This window comes from Pinus tabuliformis, chromosome 1_2, assembly GCF_031772625.1.
Source record: "Pinus tabuliformis cultivar Carrire ecotype Pingquan chromosome 1_2, CPIR1, whole genome shotgun sequence".
Lineage (NCBI taxonomy): Eukaryota > Viridiplantae > Streptophyta > Pinopsida > Pinales > Pinaceae > Pinus > Pinus tabuliformis.
The window spans coordinates 660,511,920-660,530,119 of NC_142298.1; the positions used below are offsets into that span (position 1 = coordinate 660,511,920).

An 18,200-nucleotide genomic window follows, 5' to 3' on the forward strand; every position below is an offset into this window, starting at 1 on the left:
TGAGAGAGAGAGACCCATTTCAGCGCAGTAGAGAAGAGACTCATATCTGCGCAATAGAGAGAGAGAGATGTGATGAGATGAATGAGTCTAAATAAGGAAAAGTCCTCTTATATTTATACACAACGTTGGTGGGTGAATAGATGCGACTGTTGGGCTTCTGAGCCTACATGAGTTGTAGGTCGGCTTGATAATAATTCCATAATCAAAATAAATTCATATCTCCATGAATACTTATCGGAATCGGATGATCTTTATATCAATCCTACACCTCTCAACGAGAGGAATCTAATAAAAATATTATCAGCCATGAATAAGATGACCCACATGAAGTTTTGCCCTGGTTGCCAATTTTAACACTCCCTCTCAACTATGGAGAACTTCATCTGCAATCTGTCTATCGGTCGTTACTATTCATCCATCGAATGCACTGCCCTGTACAACCTGACCCTTGCCCTGCTCTGCTCTATTCTGCCTGTTCTGCCTGCACTGATCTGTACTGTTTTGCTCTGCTCTTGCATTGTTCTGTTCTGCTCTGCTTTTGTCCGAATTATGAAGAAGAAGAAATGATCGAGGATGTATCATACTGACTCAAAGTCAGTCTCAGAGTATGTACCACTGGTCCCAGACCAGTCTCAACCAACCCAAAGTCAGCGTCATAGTGAGTACAACTCCAATGGTCCCAGACCAATATCATCCTCCACTGACTCAAAGTCAGTCTCAGAGTATGTACCACTGATCCCAGACCAGTGTCAACCGACCCAAAGTCAGCATCATAGTATGGTACAACTCCTACCACTGGTCCCAGACCAGTATCATTGATCCCAGATCAATGTCGGTCATCCTAGCGTAGGGAGTACGGTAGTTACAATGATGCGTCCATCGGTACTACTATGGTCCCTAACTTCATTTCCCTGCTCATTGATAAGATGAGAGGTACTTCCCATGAGTCCCAGACTGCATGGGTAGGATGCCTCGACAGGAGAACTAATCAATCCTGTCCTCACAGGAGAACACATCAATCCTGCTACAATTGCCATGGAGAACACATCAATCCAGGCCTCACAAGAGAACACATCAATCCTGCTACAATTGCCATGGAGAACACATCAATCCAGGCCGCCATAGAGAACACATCAATCCAGGCCTCACAGGAGAACACATCAATCCTGCTACAATCGCCATGGAGAACACATCAATCCAGGCCTCACAGGAGAACTAATCATCCTGCTACACAGAAGAGCGAATCATCCTGTTCCACAAGAGAGCGAATCATCTTGTCCCACAAGAGAGCGAATCATCTTGTTCCAGTGTGCACCACCAGGGGAGGGTGAGTCACCCTGTGGTCGTATGTTGCTCCAGTGATAACCGCAAGCCCTCAGAGCTCCCAGAGCTCAATGTATGCAACATGCAGGACCCTTGTACAAGGGTTTCTTACCGACTCCAAGTCCTTTGGGAAAATCACAAATTAGATCTTTCCTAGGGGCTTTGACAAGGTGTATCAACCTGTAAATCATCTTAATGCGATGGAGCCTCCTTGCTCATCAACTTATCATATCCAAGATGATGTCTATCTGCTGGAGCAATCGACGAATACGGGATTCCTCAATAATCGAATCCCACCTCTGGTTGTTATAGAGAATCACAGTGGTATCCAATGTAAATCCAAACAGCTCACTGAAGAGCTTTCGCAACCAGACTACCTCACACAAGGTTATGCTAGCAACAATATATCCTGCTTCGGCGGTGCTCAAAGCCACCGACTTCTGCTTCCTGCTCATCTAGGATATTGAAGCAGATCCCAAGGTGAAACAGCACCCGGAAGTGCTCTTACGGTCCACCACACTGCTTGCCCAATCAACATCAGTATATCCAAGTAGTCTCACATCTCCGACAGTGTATCTTAATCCCTGAGAGATTGTGTCCTGAAGACATCTCAGAAGATTCCTGGCATCAATCCAGTGAGGCTCAACCAAATATGAGCTCACAATGCTAACTGCAAAAAATATGTTCGGACGGAGGTTCACCAAGAACATCAATGCGAATGAGTTTATGAAACTCAGAGGCATTTCCCAAATCTGGTCCGACATCACTACCATATAACTTCTAAAAGTTGAGATCCTCGAGGTAGTCACAGGCTTGCAGTCCATCATGCCAAATCTTTCCAATATCTTTACCACATATTTCCCTTGAGATAGGAAAATTTCCCTTGGCTTCTGCCACACTTCAAGTCCTTGGTCCTTCATTTCAAATTCAGAAGCCATCTCCCTCTTACATTTGTGAATGAGAGGGTTTGCACCTGTTAGAAAGAGGTCATCCACATATAATACCAGTATGAGAGGCTTGTCATCTTCAACCTTAAAGTAAAGGTTAGGATCGACTTCACTCCTAGTGAATCCCAGCTTCATCAAGTAGCTATCGATCCTCTCATACCATGCTCGGGGTGCTTACTTCAGCCCATAGAGAGCTTTCTTCAACCTGCATACATGAGATTTTCGATCATAAATCTCAAATCCTTCGGGTTGCTCCACGTAGACCTCTTCTTTGATCGAGCCATGCAAGAACGCAGTCTTGACATCCATCTGATGTAGGTTCCATCCTTGTGAAGCGGCAAGGGCTATGATCGAGCGGATGGTCGTATATCTGGCAACAGGTGCAAATATCTCATCATAGTCTGTACCTTCCTTTTGGGAGAAACCTCGAGCAACAAAACGAGCCTTATACTTTTCCGTGCTTCCATCTGCTGCATGCTTTATCTTGTAAAGCCATTTTGAAGTAACAATTGTCTTTTCCAGGGTCTGGGAACTACTTCCCAGACATCATTCTCCATAATAGACTCATATTCTATGGTCATAGCATCCTTCCATACTTGATGCTTGACGACATCTGAGAATGACGAAGGCTCATTTTGTATGATAGTGCTCATGATGGTTAGGTATCCTTGATACCTATTAAGTTTCTTACTTTGACGGAAGGTTCCTCAGGGTGCAGCATGTCCTTTAGCATCATCAAGTATCCCCCTAAGCCATGAAGGCCTCTTCCTAGAAGAGGAAGGCTCATGTGGATGAGAATCTATCAGATCCATGGGTTCTTCTACATCAGGCATTGATTCATCATCCTTTTCTTTCGGTTCCCTGGTGTTGGCTTCTTGAGAGCTCCTCAAAGTCGAAAGATTGTTCACCTTGCGGTGAACTTTTCTTTAGGAGTCTTGGAACCCAATGCTTGATGAGGGCATCGATTTTGTACATATACGACAGTGTTTGCAGCTTCAGCCCATAGAAACTTAGGAAGACTTTGATCATGTAGCATGGCCCAGACAACTTCCATAATTGTGCGGTTCTTCCTTTTTGCCACACCATTTTGTTTAGGAGTATATGGTGTAGTAGTCTCCCTCTTGATGCCAGCCTCTTTACAAAAATCATGGAACTCATTAGATACATATTCAGTCCCATTGTCAGTTCTTAAGATCTTGATCTTCTTTTCGGTTTGATTCTCGATTAGGGCTTTGAAGTGTCGGAACCAAGGGAACACTTCATCCTTCTTTTTCAAGAAGTATATCCAGGTCTTTCGAGAATGGTCATCTGTAAAAGTGAGATAATATGAGTATCCTCCCAAGGAGTTCACAGGCATCATACCTGATATGTCTGAGTGAACTAGTTGTAATATATCAAAGGTCTTGCTTTGACTTGAAGGGAATGGTCCCCTTTTGAGCTTTCCTTCAGCACATCCTGGACATACACCTTCATTCTCTATTCAGAATTCGGGCATCCCTATCACCATTTGTCTTACACCGAGTATAGCTTTATAATGAAGGGGGGAAAACCTCTAATGCCAAAGTTCGGACTGAAGAGATGTGTCATAAGACATGACACCTAGCAGACTTCCATCGACCTGATATAATGAATCAATACTAAACCCAAGAGTAAAGGCATCTTTAACATTATTTTTCCATATACATACCTTGCCATCGCTGAAGGTTACCTTGTAGCCTTTGTCTTCCGTTCCCGAGATGAACACTAGGATCTTTTTGAGGTCAGGTGCATTTAATACATCCTGGAATTTCTGGCCTTCTTGAATGCTTGTCCTCTTCCTTGATTCCCATCTCTCCTCTTACCTTTGCTGTTGAATTTGTCATTCCTTTGATTTGCCATCAGAGGGATTTTGATCATCGTCACGGTGAGAGTCCTTTCTATCAGGGCATTCCCTTGCATAGTGACCTGCTTTATTGCAAATGAAACATCGTCCTTTTCTTCCACCCTTAAATCCAGCCTTTCTTTTCGATTTAGACCCAGAATTATTTCTTTTCTTAGCATGAGAAGAAAAAGCAGCAGGAGGACCTTTAGGCAAGGGCATTTCCTGCTCTTCTACCCTTGTTTGTTCTTGAATGCATCTAGCCATTAATTCCTCGAAACTAGGAATTACATTATTGTTCAGAAGAGTAGTCCTGAACACATACCATTCAGATGGTAATCCTCCGAGAGTTGTGAGTGCCATTTCTCTGTCAGTAATGGTTTCCCCAATAGATAGGAGATCGTTCTTGATCTCGGTGATCTTTAAGAAGTATGCTTGCATACTTTCATCTTTACCCTTCTTGATTTCCCTCAACTTATTTCTAAGAAACAAAGCTTGATTTGCATCATTAACTTTAAATAAACTCACCAGTCTGCCGTAGATTTCCTTGGAGGTGTCTAGATCAGAGATGTAGGCCACCAAGCGCTTGTCGATAGAGTCTCGAATGATCTTCTTTGTTTTGACTTCTCCATTTTTCCATTTGTTCCAGGTAGCAGCAGATGCATTTGATGAAGGCTCAACAATATTGCCTCTTACATGGTCCAACACTCCTTGATCTTCAAGGGTTAGATCGATAGACATCTTCCATCCGTGATAGTCAGCTTTCTCACGGAGCTTGTCTTCGGCAGGAAAGAGTGTTGAGGACCCCATAGTTCTTCTAGGATAGCCTTGCCAATCTTTTCTTCAATGATTGCTCTTGCTCTTGCTCGGGCTTTATCTTCACCTCAGCTCTGATACCATGTTAAGTTATGGTATGTTCTATGCTTATAACAGTTTACTTCTTTTTCTTATTATATTTCACCGATTAGCAATCACATGAACATAAAGTAAAGTGCAGATAGAACATTAAACGATTGACAGAAAACAAGCCAAGACAAGAGACACAAGATGTGGCGGCTAGCCAGGGACAAACCCCACAATGTGTGGGGAAACCCTTTGATCAAATCTTCTTTTATCTTCAATAATTCAGCAGAGAGAAATAGTACAATAAATCTGATTCATATTAGCAGTAGCAAACCCTAGATCAGTAGCATCAGCATTAGCAGCTTCATTATCAAACTAGGGCAGACCATATCTCACAAACCGACAGTCGGATTGAATTCATTCCACCACCAAAAGTTTCGGCTTCCAGAGGAGGTTCAGATGAACCTACAGTGCAGTTCAGATGAGGAGATCTTCTAGGCCACGCAAGTCAATCTTTACTTCTGCAGTTGCAGCTTCAGTTTCAGCAGTTTCCGGCTTCAAACTAGGGCAGTCGATATCTTGCAAACCGTTCGTCGGATTGACTTCATTCCACCACCAAAAGTTGCGGCTTTCAAAGGAGGTTCAGATGAACCTACAACGCAGTTCCAAAGAGGAGATCTTCTAGGCCACGCAAGTCAATGTTTACTTCTGCAGTTGCAGCTTCAAATTCAACAGCTTCCGGCTTCACATGTGTGAGAGAGAGAGACCCATTTCAGCGCAGTAGAGAAGAGACTCATATCTGCGCAGTAGAGAGAGAGATATGTGATGAGATGAGTGAGTCTAAATGAGGAAGAGTCCTCTTATATTTATACACAACGTTCGTGGGTGAATAGATGCGACTGTTGGGCTTCTGAGCCTACATGAGTTGTAGGTCGGCTTGATAATAATTCCATAATCAAAATAAATTCATATCTCCATGAGTACTTATCAGAATCGGATGATCTTTATATCAATCCTACACCTCTCGACGAGAGGAATCTAATAAAAATATTATCACCCATGAATAAGATGACCCACATGAAGTTTTGCCCTGGTTGCCAATTTTAACATGTTGATATAAGAAGTTAGGGTTTGGTGCAACATATTGGTCCTGCAATCTATGCTCCTCTAACTCATCAAGGCAAAAATTGAGACAACTTATAGTTGGGCATAGTTCGGATTGGTGGCATCTAGGGTTGTGCTTGTGGGCACAAGTCAATAGTGAGAGCAGTGACAATATTACAGGATCGTGATGCTAGAACAGAGATAGTGCATATTGTTGTGATTGAAAATTGGACTCACTACTGCTAGAGTTATCGACATATATATTTATATGTGGAGCAACATTTGTCCCAATTGAGAAGCTAGGGTTTCAACTATAAAAATTTGAAGTACAACATTAGCATTGACAACTAGGGTTTGATCATTGAATAAAAGAAGCTATTGTATTTGCTAATGACTTTGTGCCAATACTACAGAATGACAAAATCCAACAAACTATTTAATGATTATTTATTTTATTGAGCAAAGGGGGATCTAGTTTGAAGATATATGAAACGTGGTCCAATAGTGTGAGTTGAAGGTTGGAGCCTTTAGGGTAAGTGGCAACTTGTTGAACATAGTGGCAAGGTGGTGTAAAGTAGGAAAGTGGAGTCTCCCTCAGGTTGGAGCTTGAGAACACTTCAGGGCGGCAGGGTGGTGCTAGGGTAGGTTGAAGCCTGCATAGGGTGTCGACGCATCCTTTCAGTCGAAGCTGATAAAGGTAGGGCGTTGGAGCGTCCTTCAGTTGAAGCTCGTAAACTAGGGTGTTGGAGCCTCCTTTTAGTTGTCGTTGATAAATTAGGGGGTTGGAGCCTCCTTCAAGTGTAGTTGCCGAATCTTGGAAGTTGGAGCTTTCCGTTGATGTAATCTTAAAAAGACATATATTAAGAAGCGTTCGATGGTTTTTCTTCCGGAAGGATTTCCACTAAAAATCTGTTGTCTACTGTCTTTGATACCATGCATTGTTGAATGGTGTTGATTTATGTTTTGATCTGATGCTAATGCTAATTAATGCTCTGTAAAGAAAAAAATTAACTAATTGAAGAGAAATATTGATTCACCCCCTTCTTACTATTTCCAATAGAAGCTTTTGAAGAATCTAGTTTTTCATGATAGGTCAAAGCATATTGAGATCAAATATCACTTCATTCGAGAAGGAAGCAGTGAAGCTTCAGTACATATCCACAGATGAGCAGATTGCGGACATTATCACCGAGCCTCTATCTAGAGCAAAGTGTGTATAATTCAGAGATATGCTTGGTGTGATGCATAATGTCTCCCTTGTTGAGAGTGAGTGTTGATGTTGTTACAAATCGGGCAGGACATCCCCTGAGAATCCATGCTGATTTGACCAAGAGAGATGGATACGTTCACCTGAGTAGTCATGTTGATTTGTTTGTCCATGCTGATTTGGCTAGGGGTAGACCTTTTCCTGAGAAGCCATATTGATTTGGTTGGGTCATGCTGATTTGACCAGGGGAGTTGGATACATTTACTTGATAAGCTATGTTGATTTGGCTGGGGCATGTTGATTTGGCCAGGGGGAAACGACCCAGGTTACTCACATTGCCTACTCTAGGATGGAGTGATTTATATCTATAAACATGCATGTGAAGGGACACTACATCAACATAGCAAGCTCATCAACTTTTCTTGAGAAAGGAGAAATTTTAGCTAAGGGGAAATCTGTTTGTAGCTAAGGAGAATACCTCCCTTGCTAAGAGGGAGTGTTTATTTTTCGTAGGAGGTATTATTGCATGGAAACAAGGCTCTTCAAGTCAACCTAGAATGGATTAAAATAAAAATTTATTTTTGGAGTGGAAGTTGGCCCAACCAAGTGAAAGGGTGTGTCCCCTGGATTATTTTGTCCCATTCGACAAGTATAAATCAGTGTTACGAACACCTCGATAACATCCCGATTTTATTGCTAAATCACGATTTTTTGGCCTAGTCGATGTTCGCTGATTTTTACTGATATTTTTATGCTATCTTAATTTTGCCGATGTTTGCCGATATTTACCGATATTTTTATGTTATCTTAATTTTTCTGATGTTTGCCGATTTTCCAAGCAAGAGCAAGTTATTTTCTCTCTATACATCTTTCTCTTATCTTTTGGACTACCACCCATGTGGAGAAGGAGGCCGAGTTGACTGGGCATTGACCGAGCTGACTTTATCACTATTTGACCATGTATGACCTGCGTTTACTGAGCTGTTTGAACTCTAATTTTAGTGTAGACCATAAAACATTGACCGCAAACTTGACCGTAGATCACGTGTGGATTTTACCTCAGCTTGACTTGCCGCAGGGCTGCACATGCGATGTTGGGTCCCTATAATACTAGTGATTACCCCATTACTATTGTAGTTATACCCCTTATTTATATTGTTGTGCCCCTATTACCCCCATATTGTTATTTCTGTGCCCCATAGAATCCCTCTATTGTTATTTCTGTGGCCCTATATTATTATTGTTAGGTCGGCTGGATTATATTGTGACTCCCTAGACTCCTATATATAGAAAGGAGGTTTTGTCATTTGTATCATCCAATAATTGTTCATTTATGTAATGTAAAGGAGGTTGCCCCCTCGAAAAGGCTGAATTCTAAGGCGTGGATCTCTCTTTTCTATATTTTTGTGAGCTGGTTTCATAACATTTGGTATCAGAGCTTTGGATTCTAGGGTTTCGCTGCTCCAAACAGGTCATCGTGGCATTTTCGCTATAACTTTTTTTCTGTGACGTTTCAGAAGTCGCAAAAAAAACCCATTTGAGAACAAATCGCGCTGAACCTTGGGTCCGAATTTCAGAGCTTTTCGCGCGATATTTACGGAGATATGATCTGAGGAATTTGGTCTTTTTGCAGACTCCTGAAATACATTCAAAACAGGTGACCTGGGGAAAATCGTCATAACTTTCTCTCTGGGGATCGGATTGAAATTTCGTAAGAAGGTACAGAAAGAGGACGGACTGTAGTTTCTTGTGTGTGTGTTTCAGATTCAAAGGTTGAAACAGTGACTCGTGGCACGTCGTACAAGTTTGCTCTACTGAACCAGTCTAAAAACAAGTCACTGTGGGAGATTTCACATAACTCTTCCTTGTGGAATCCAATTTGGCTCAGACTTGTGGCATTGGAAAGAGGACGCAGAAGGCTACTACAGGTAGCAATTTCAGAATTGGATGATCCGAAATTACAGAGATACATCAGATTCAATATCAGGCTTCTATAAAGTAAAAAAAGGTGTGTAGTTTTTTTTTTAAATTTTTGTGTAAGCTTAGTTTAACGGAATTCAAAGGGCATAGTAAAGCATTATTATCGGTAACTGATGCCCCGAGGAAAGAAAATGCAAACACCTAGTAAGGAACCTGAAAGCTCTAGCATGACCCATGAAGAAGAGGAAGAAATGCTACATGATATATCAAAATTACAAGAACAAGTGCAACAAATGTCACGCTCACAAAAGCTAACAGAAGCTAAGATAAGTAGCGTGGAATCTAAGATAAATGGCGTGGAATCTAAGATAAATGGCATGGAATCTAAGATGGATGATTCGAAGACAGATTTGAAGAGAGACATGGCAGATTTGAAGATAGATATGAAGACAGACATGGAAGAATTGAAGAAGTTGCTACAAGAAAGGGTCACTAATGGTGAAAAGGTAGTAAAGGAAACTCATGATGAGAACAAAAGAAATGTTAATCATGATTCCATAGACGCTAATGTTGGATCGAAAAATCACCATATTCCAAAAATCGATATGAGGAAGTTTGATGGCAAGGATCCTGCCACATGGATATTACAGATGGAGCAATTCTTCGATCTCAATAATGTGCAAAATGCACAAAAGGTACGTATGGCAACTGTATATTTGGAACCAAATCAGTTTGTATGGTATCAATGGCTTTGCTCTCGTAAACAATTTATCACTTGGGCAATTTTTACGGAAGAATTGATAGCACATTATGAAGATACAAAAAGCAACACTTTTTTTAGCCAATTGATAAGTCTCAAACAAAAGGGTTCAGTAATGGAGCACATTGAGGAGTTCCAAAAATTGAACATAAGGGTAAAAGATATTCCAGAGGAGCATAGGATTGATGTGTTCATAGGGTCTTTAAAGGATAATATCCAACATGATGTTCGCCTTTGGGAACCTGATTCATTAGAGAAGGCATTCAGGTTAGCAAGAAAAATGGAAAGCAAAATTATGGCAACCAGGAAGCATACCACTCACAACTATAAAGACGGAAGTGTTGTTGCCCCTAGTCTTCCACAACCTATAAGGTTGACACCACAACAATTGGAAGAAAAAGAGCAAAAGGGCTTTGTTACAGTTGTGATAGCAAATACACTAAAGGTCATAAGTGTGCTGAGAAGAAATTATTCTACATAGATTGTGAAGAGGAAGAAGAAAAGGAGCAAGAAAGGTCAAAAGAAGAAGATATACTTCAGGAACAAAGCCTAGATGAAGAACAAATAAATCCGACCATATCTTGTAATGCATTGGCGGGAATTACCACTCCTCAAACCATCAAGATAGAAGGACAAATCAAGAAGAAAAAGGTAATAGTGTTGATTGATTCAGGAAGCACCCACAATTTTATTCATTGTAGGGTAGCAAAAGAATTGAATTGCTTCCTATATCCAGCACCAGAGTGTCAAGTGATGATTGCAAATGGAGGAACAATAAATTGCTCTGGAAAGTGCCATAATATCAAGCTATCCATGGGAGAATATGTATTGACTAGCCCAATGCTTTCCATTCCAATGGGAGGTGCTGATGTTGTACTAGGAGTCCAATGGCTACAATCCTTGGGTACAATAGCTTTTAATTTTCAAGAACTTTTCATCAAATTTTCTACGGAAGGAAAGGAAGTTGAATTAAGGGGTATTGCAGGGAAACCAGGAAAGATAATCAGCTCTAATGGTATGACAAAGCTTCTAAAAAAGGAGCAAAGAGGTGTAATTGCACAATTATGTTCGCTAGATGTTTCCACATTGGAATCATCTATTTCTCCAGATCTCCAAAAAGTCCTGGACAATCATTCCAAGGTATTTGAGACTCCCAAGGTCTCCCACCTATGCGTGATCATGATCATGCTATTCATCTGATTCCAGGAAGTGTTCCTCCAAACATCAGGCCGTACAGATATCCCTATGTCCAAAAAAGTGAAATTGAACGTATGGTTGCAGAAATGCTAGAGGCTGGTATAATTCAACCGAGTCAAAGTTCTTTCTCAGCTCCAGTAGTATTGGTGCACAAGAAGGATGGATCATGGCGCATGTGTCCGGATTATAGGGAGCTCAACAAGCTCACTATTAAAGATAAGTTCCCCATTCCTGTTATTGATGAATTACTGGATGAATTGCATGGATCAATTTACTTCACCAAGTTGGATCTTCGTTCGGGATATCATCAAATCAGAATGAAGATTGAAGACATTCCGAAAACGGCATTTAGAACTCATGAGGGTCATTATGAATTTTTGGTCATGCCTTTTGGCCTTACCAATGCACCTTCAACATTTCAAGGTTTGATGAATTCAATTTTCAAACCATTCCTTAGAAAATTTGTGTTAGTATTTTTTGATGATATACTAATCTACAGCAAGTCTTGGAAGGATCATGTTGAACATGTTGACAGGGTGCTACAACTATTGGAGGAGAAACAATTATATGCAAAAAGATCCAAATGTTTCTTTGGAGTCCAGGAGGTGGAATATTTGGGTCATATTGTATCTCATGAAGGAGTTAAGGTAGACCCTAGCAAAATTAAAGCCATTAAGGAATGGAAAATCCCCACATCCATAAAGCATCTGCGAGGATTTCTTGGGTTGACAGGGTATTATCGCAAGTTTGTTAAGAATTATGGGAGAATAGCAGCACCTCTAACAACATTATTGAAGAAAGATTCATTTTCATGGACTCCGGAAGCAACAAAGGCCTTTGAACATCTTAAAGAGGCAATGTGCCAAGCACCGGTCTTAGCTACACCGGACTTCACAAAAACCTTTATTGTGGAATGTGATGCTTCAGGAAATGGAATTGGTGCTGTTCTAATGCAAGATGAAAGACCCATTGCTTTTGAAAGTCGTCCAATCAAGGGAAAGTTTTTAAGCAAAGCTATTTATGAGAAGGAAATGTTGGCAATACTCCATGCACTTAAGAAATGGCGACCCTACCTAATGGGAAGACACTTCAAGGTAAAAACGGATCATGATAGCCTTAAATACTTTTTAGAACAAAGATTATCCTCTGAAGAGCAACAAAAGTGGGTCACAAAGATGTTGGGTTATGACTTTGAAATCATCTACAAAAAAGGGAAGCAAAATGTGGTGGCAGATGCACTCTCAAGAAAGGATGAGGATGTGGAAGCATTGTTGTGTGCCATTTCTATTATCCAACCAGATTGGATAAACGAAGCAAGGGAGGAATGGAAGAATGACGAAGAAGTGTGGGCACTTATTCGAAAGCTACAACAAGATTCCAGTACTTCTGATACATTTAGCTGGAAAAATGATTCGTTATGGTACAAAGATCGCTTATACCTCTGTAAGAATTCCCAGCTAAAACAAAAGATTCTTATGGAATTGCACACTTCTCCCTTAGGAGGGCACTCAGGATTTTTAAAAACTTACCACAGGGTTAAGAAGGAATTTTTTTGGGATGGCCTTAAATCAGATATTCAAAAGTTTGTGGCGGAATGTTTGGTTTGCCAGCAAAATAAACTTGAAACAATTAAGACACCGGGTCTATTACAACCTTTATCCATTCCAAGCCAACGTTGGGAGGAGGTTTCAATGGATTTTATCACAGGTTTACCCAAGTCTGAGGGAAAGAGTGTCATCATGGAGCTGGTTCAATAACATGCGATTGACCACAAACAACAATTTGACCAGTGTCGACTTTTTATTGTTTTGATTGGTCTTTGACCAGTGTTGACTTGATGAAGTTTTGACCAGGTTTGACTGGTATTGCACTTGTATATTTGGCACAAATTTCTTGACAAATTGCTGATTTGTAAATCTTGTTGAAGAATAATTTCTTGTAAAAAAAAGTTGTTGGGTTTTCTCCCAAGGTTGGGTTTCCGAGGGTAAAAATATTGTCTCTATTGTGCATGGCTATCTATCTATGATCTTTACTGTTTCCACTGCATTTATTATTGATGTTTTTTGGTATAATTGTTTAGTGATATCAATGGCATAAGAATACTGCATGAAAATCATTAGGAAGTAATTATCTGGCGGAAAATTGTATCCACTATATATTTTGTTGAAAATTTTCAACAGGAACAATACAAGGGTTCCTTCCTTTAGATGAAGCATCAAATGCTTGAGGAACTAGGTGATGGATAATGAGGTGGGTAGAGCTCATGCTAGGCTTTTTCCCACACTCTAGATAAATGTGCCAAGCATCTTTTGCATTTTTCATTTTTCTTTCATTGCATCTTTCTTATGCTTTTATCTTTCTTTTAGTTGCATCAACTTCTATGGCTAAGTATCCAACCCCAAACTCTTGGAGGAGGATGAAGGTTGCCAATTCCAATGAGCAATGACCACCAACCCAAAGAATGGAGATATATAACGGGGAAGGAGGGGAAGTGGTTAGTATGGATTACCTTGGACATGCTACTTTAATCAGTGTTTCCCTAGTAGTCCCCTTCCTATAAAACTTTAAGGCCTCAGAGCAGGTCCCAATTGACTAGAGTCAAAGACTAAACTCCCAGGTGAAGCAAGGGAACAAGAATTCAGCGTAGATCGATCAATTATCTAGTTTTCCTCTTGATCCATATTAGTATGTCCATAACATTAAGTGAAAGCACATGATTGCAAAAATGGTTAAAGTACTTGCTAATGGATGACCCACCTTATTTCTAGAAGGAATGCTAGATGGGAGATAAGATAAGATAATTTTATTAATTTCCACCGAATGACCACAAAAGTAGGTCAATGAGACTAAAGGATACATCTAGTATTACTACAATGTGGGAGTGCAAACACAAGTCCTAGAAAATGCCAAAGCTAAATTGATGTTAAAATGAAGTAAAGAAGGATACAACAATAGGACATCATCATAACCATGTATATAATCGGATCAAAGGCCTCGATGATGTAGAAGACTAAGTGAATACATGCAAGGTTGGAGGTCATTGATGTTAAGAATGCCAGAGTCTGATAGTTGATGGTGAGGGGGATGACAGTGGTGTTGGCTCGCTATTGGAGTCCTTTGTATCCAACAAGGTGTCTGGCTACATGATCTTCGGGAGGATGTAGGAGCGAGGGATACTCCTAGCATCCACCGTCAAAGGAAAGAAGCTATGGACAAGTCTTTGTCTGCTCTGTTGGGGTTAGGAAGGAGTCCGTCGAGGGGGGCATCCAACTTGGCAACTGTTTGGAACTAATCCATTTGATGCTCTAGGTGAGTGAACTGATGTGTTGTTCGACACCTTCGCAATTGTCTCAAGGATACCAGTTGGCCTCCTAAAGGGTGGGGTTGAGGGGAGACTTGAGGTCCGTATGCAGACTAGTTTCATACCAGGAAGACTTCTGGGCGGGAGTGCAGGAGGTGTGCGCTGTTATTGAACCTTTGGTAAAGGTTCTTCGGTTGGTTGATGGTGAGAAGCCCACAATGGGCTATTTGTATGAAGCCATGGATAGGGCCAAAGAAGCCATTCGGGCCTACTATGATGATAAGGGAGATGATGGGTTTCAGAAACAACTCCTTCTATGGGGAGTGATTGATGAGCGATGGAACAACACACTCCATCGTCCCATTCATGCTGCTGGGCTTTTCCTGAACCCTGCATTTTAATTTTTCTTATGCATGTGGGTTTGATTTTGATGTTGAGATCATGGATGGATTCTTATCCTGTGTCCAGAAGATGGTGCGATCTCCAGAACAACGTATAGAGATCTCTAAACAAATTGAGACATATAAGATGGCAGGTGGCACATTTGGCTTTGAGATGGCTATCACTGATAGGACGATTAAAATGCCAGGTATTTTTTAGTTTGTAACTTTGTTTCAAATTTCATTGTCTCTTCAAATTCCATTTTTTTCTTATGTTTATTAAAAATTTTATTTGTAATTTTTTTGTAGATGCATGGTGGAAAATGTATGGTGGCAGAGTACCCCTTTTGCAAAAGCTTGCCGTACGCATCCTCAGCCAAACATGCAGCTCCTCAGCCAAACATGCAGCTCCTCAGGATGTGAGCGCAACTGGAGTGTATTTGAAAAAATACACAACAAGAAGTGCAACAGGTTAACACTTAAACATTTAAAATATTGCAAATTTCCAAATAATTTTTTGAATTCATTAAACAATATTTTTTTTTATAATATTAATTATTAATTATTATTTCATGATCTTTGTACAGGTTGGAGTCCCAGCGACTTAATGACATGGTCTACGTCTACTACAATCTTCGATTGTGGGTGAGGCAACTTGAGAGGACACCTGATGTGGATGCCATCTCATTGGATGGGATTGACACCACTGCTGCATGGAGGGTTGAGGCCGAGAGGCCTCTCATGGATTCTACTGATGATTGGTTAGTGCAGGATGTAGTGGAGGGGGAGGAGGAGGAGGAGCAGGAGGAGGAGGTGACACCGCCTACCCGGGCTACCACTGCCACCAGTAGAGGACGTGGTCTACCTCCTGTAGCTCCTACTTCTAGTTCTTCAGCTTCTAGAGCACATCAGACTCCACTGCCATTTCCACCAGCACAGGCACCAGCATCTACATCTAGAGGGAAAGGGAAAGCTGTGACATTTTCTCGCAAGAGGGGCAGAGGAAATCAATAGGATTAGTCTTTCATTTTATTGTATATGGGTCTATGACATTATGACATGATGAGATACATTATCATATTTTTTGTTGATATTTTGAGGCTGAGCTGGGACTCAGGAGTCAGGACTTACTATTCAGGACATGATTCGATGTTATGTGTGATTTTAGCGCTAGAAATGATATTAAACATCTTATATATTAGTTTTTTTTATCATATTTATGTGTCAATGTATTTATTTTATGTTGTAGATGGTTTAGATATTAAAAAAATTGAAAAAAAATGAAAAAAATGAAAAAAATGAATATTTTTGTACCAAATGTTTTTTTCCCGCTTTTTTTCCGCTTTTTCCCCGATTTTTCCGATTTTTTCCGCTTCATTCCCGGCGCCGATTTAATCCCGCTCGCGCCTTTCACAACATTGTTTAAAATATTCTGGAACTCAACTCGTTGCTTGTTTCTTCAATCATTTGGATCAACCTAGAAGTATGATGTGATATTTTGTATCGTCCTTGAGTGAGGTGTGGTTTGTAGGATCGATCTGTGTTTGAATATTTCCTTGATGAAGAGGGCTAGACATCTTTAGTCAGGATACTAGAAGAAGGTAGAAAGGGATCTTCTTGAATCTCTGTAGAGGTAGTAGTGGCGCCCTCTGATCTCGTAGTATAGGGGGCACCTAAAAATCAGGTGTTGCTTTGTCTTTGGCTCTTGAAGGTGAAACACTTGGCAGAGCCTATAAGATCTTGGTATATTGTGGTCAATCTCCAATCAGAGTTGATGAGAACCAACTCGAAGCTAGCTCAAAGGGATCCTAAGTGAGTGCGTCCAATGGCTACGCATGTATGGGGGTGGACGATGATGCGATCCTATAACCTTAGGAAATACTCAAGGTAGAAAGACATCTTCGGACCTAGGTCCGTCGGGGGGGAAGTCCAAGTGACATTAATGTACAATTTGTAGATATCCTCTCTAATGGACTGATTCAGTACCTGTCTGGGCGACACGAGATGGCTCAGTGCAACAAGGGAGAATTTGAATAGGGGAAGACGCTTTGGGGAGATGGTTAGTATCTAGAGAAGTTGAGAAACATATGAGAACCAACCTCTTGTTTGGCTAAGGGGTGCGTCAAAGCAAGGGCCTCTGAGGAACAAAGTGCAAGGTATGGGTATTGGTCACTCCCGACAGTTGAATCTCTAGAAGCTCTGATGTGTGGGGGAACAAAACCAAACAAAATATGACATCGAGGCGAAAGGGGTGGGCACCAAAATTGTTAATTTTTGGTATGTTCTATGCTTAAGAGAAATTTACTTCAATTTTCTTGTTAGCCCAATATCAATATCTAGATTAGCAATCACATCAGCATGATAGTAAAATGCAGATAGAACATAAACATAAACAATAGAAGACAAGCCAAGACAATATGACACAAGATTTGGCACCGGCCAGGGACAAACCTCAATGTGGGGAAACCCTTGATCAATTCTTCTTATATTCTTCAATAGTTCAGCAGAGAGAGAGATAGTACAAATATACAAAACTGATATTTTATGACAGCAGCAGTAAAGCCTTGACCAGAGAAGTCAATGCTGGTCAAACATGGCAGAATTCTACCTCTAGGTAGCTTGATCAAACCTAGGCAACTTTGGCTTGCAACTGTAAATACAATCAGCCCAAACACTGCTCATAAATCTGATTTCATTCTGCAGTAGATAGCTGTTCTGATTAGGGTACTTGTAGCAACCCTAAGCTTCCTTGACAGTATTGATTTGCTGATCTGGTTAGGGCACTTGAATAAGTCCTTCCTATGAAACTGTGACACATCCTTGACTGCCCTTAGCAGCCCTTACTATGGTGCTATGGCCTGCGGCCTAGCACATAGCAACCGTCTCCAAAATAGTGTCCAACCACCCTTAACGCAACAATATTTAGCCTATAAGAATGCCAACACTTTAACTTGCTGCAATGCTGCAATTCTGGGACTAGTTAGGGCACTAACCACAGTCCCTAACAGCCCATCAAACTGGCCAGAGTTGCTCCTATTGCCTGCGGCTTTAGGTCTTTTTCTAGCTGCAGATTAGGGCTCCTTTAACTGCGGCCAGATCTCCCTTCAACCTAGATCTCTTCTCAAGACTACTGCTAGGGCTCTCCCTTAAACTGCAACTAGGGCTTGCTTTTGCTGTGGATTAGGAGCCTCTCTTGACTATGGCTAGGGCCTCCTTCTTTGACTGTAGCTAGGGCACATCTGATCTGTGGCTAGGACTCTCTTTGATGACTCTTTCCACAACGTCTTCCTTGAGAGAAGACAAACCCAAAACATGTGGAGAGAGAGATCATGAGATAATAATGTGTGCCTCAAATGACTT

The 18,200-nt window shown here is 40.9% G+C and overlaps 2 protein-coding genes across 5 annotated transcripts in view; both read left to right on the forward strand.

The window, feature by feature from the left end:
* The window catches only part of LOC149207414 (metal transporter Nramp3-like), a 372,782-nt gene that overhangs the window by 140,182 nt on the left and 214,400 nt on the right, over positions 1–18,200 (forward strand). The window lies entirely within an intron of this gene.
* Positions 15,158–15,945, forward strand: LOC149207415 (uncharacterized). Its single transcript, XM_089393897.1, has 2 exons — positions 15,158–15,311; positions 15,428–15,945. Exons 1-2 carry the CDS (start codon positions 15,223–15,225, stop codon positions 15,852–15,854), a joined length of 516 nt encoding a protein of 171 aa, XP_089250023.1. The 5' UTR covers positions 15,158–15,222; the 3' UTR covers positions 15,855–15,945.

What these genes read in the sequence shown, in the direction of transcription:
- LOC149207415 (XM_089393897.1), top strand. Translation starts at nt 15,223, where the DNA reads ATGCAGCTCCTCAGCCAAACATGCAGCTCCTCAGGATGTGAGCGCAAC. An exon ending in CACAACAAGAAGTGCAACAG is followed by an intron (nt 15,312 to 15,427) that starts GTTAACACTTAA and finishes ATCTTTGTACAG; the next exon opens with GTTGGAGTCCCAGCGACTTA.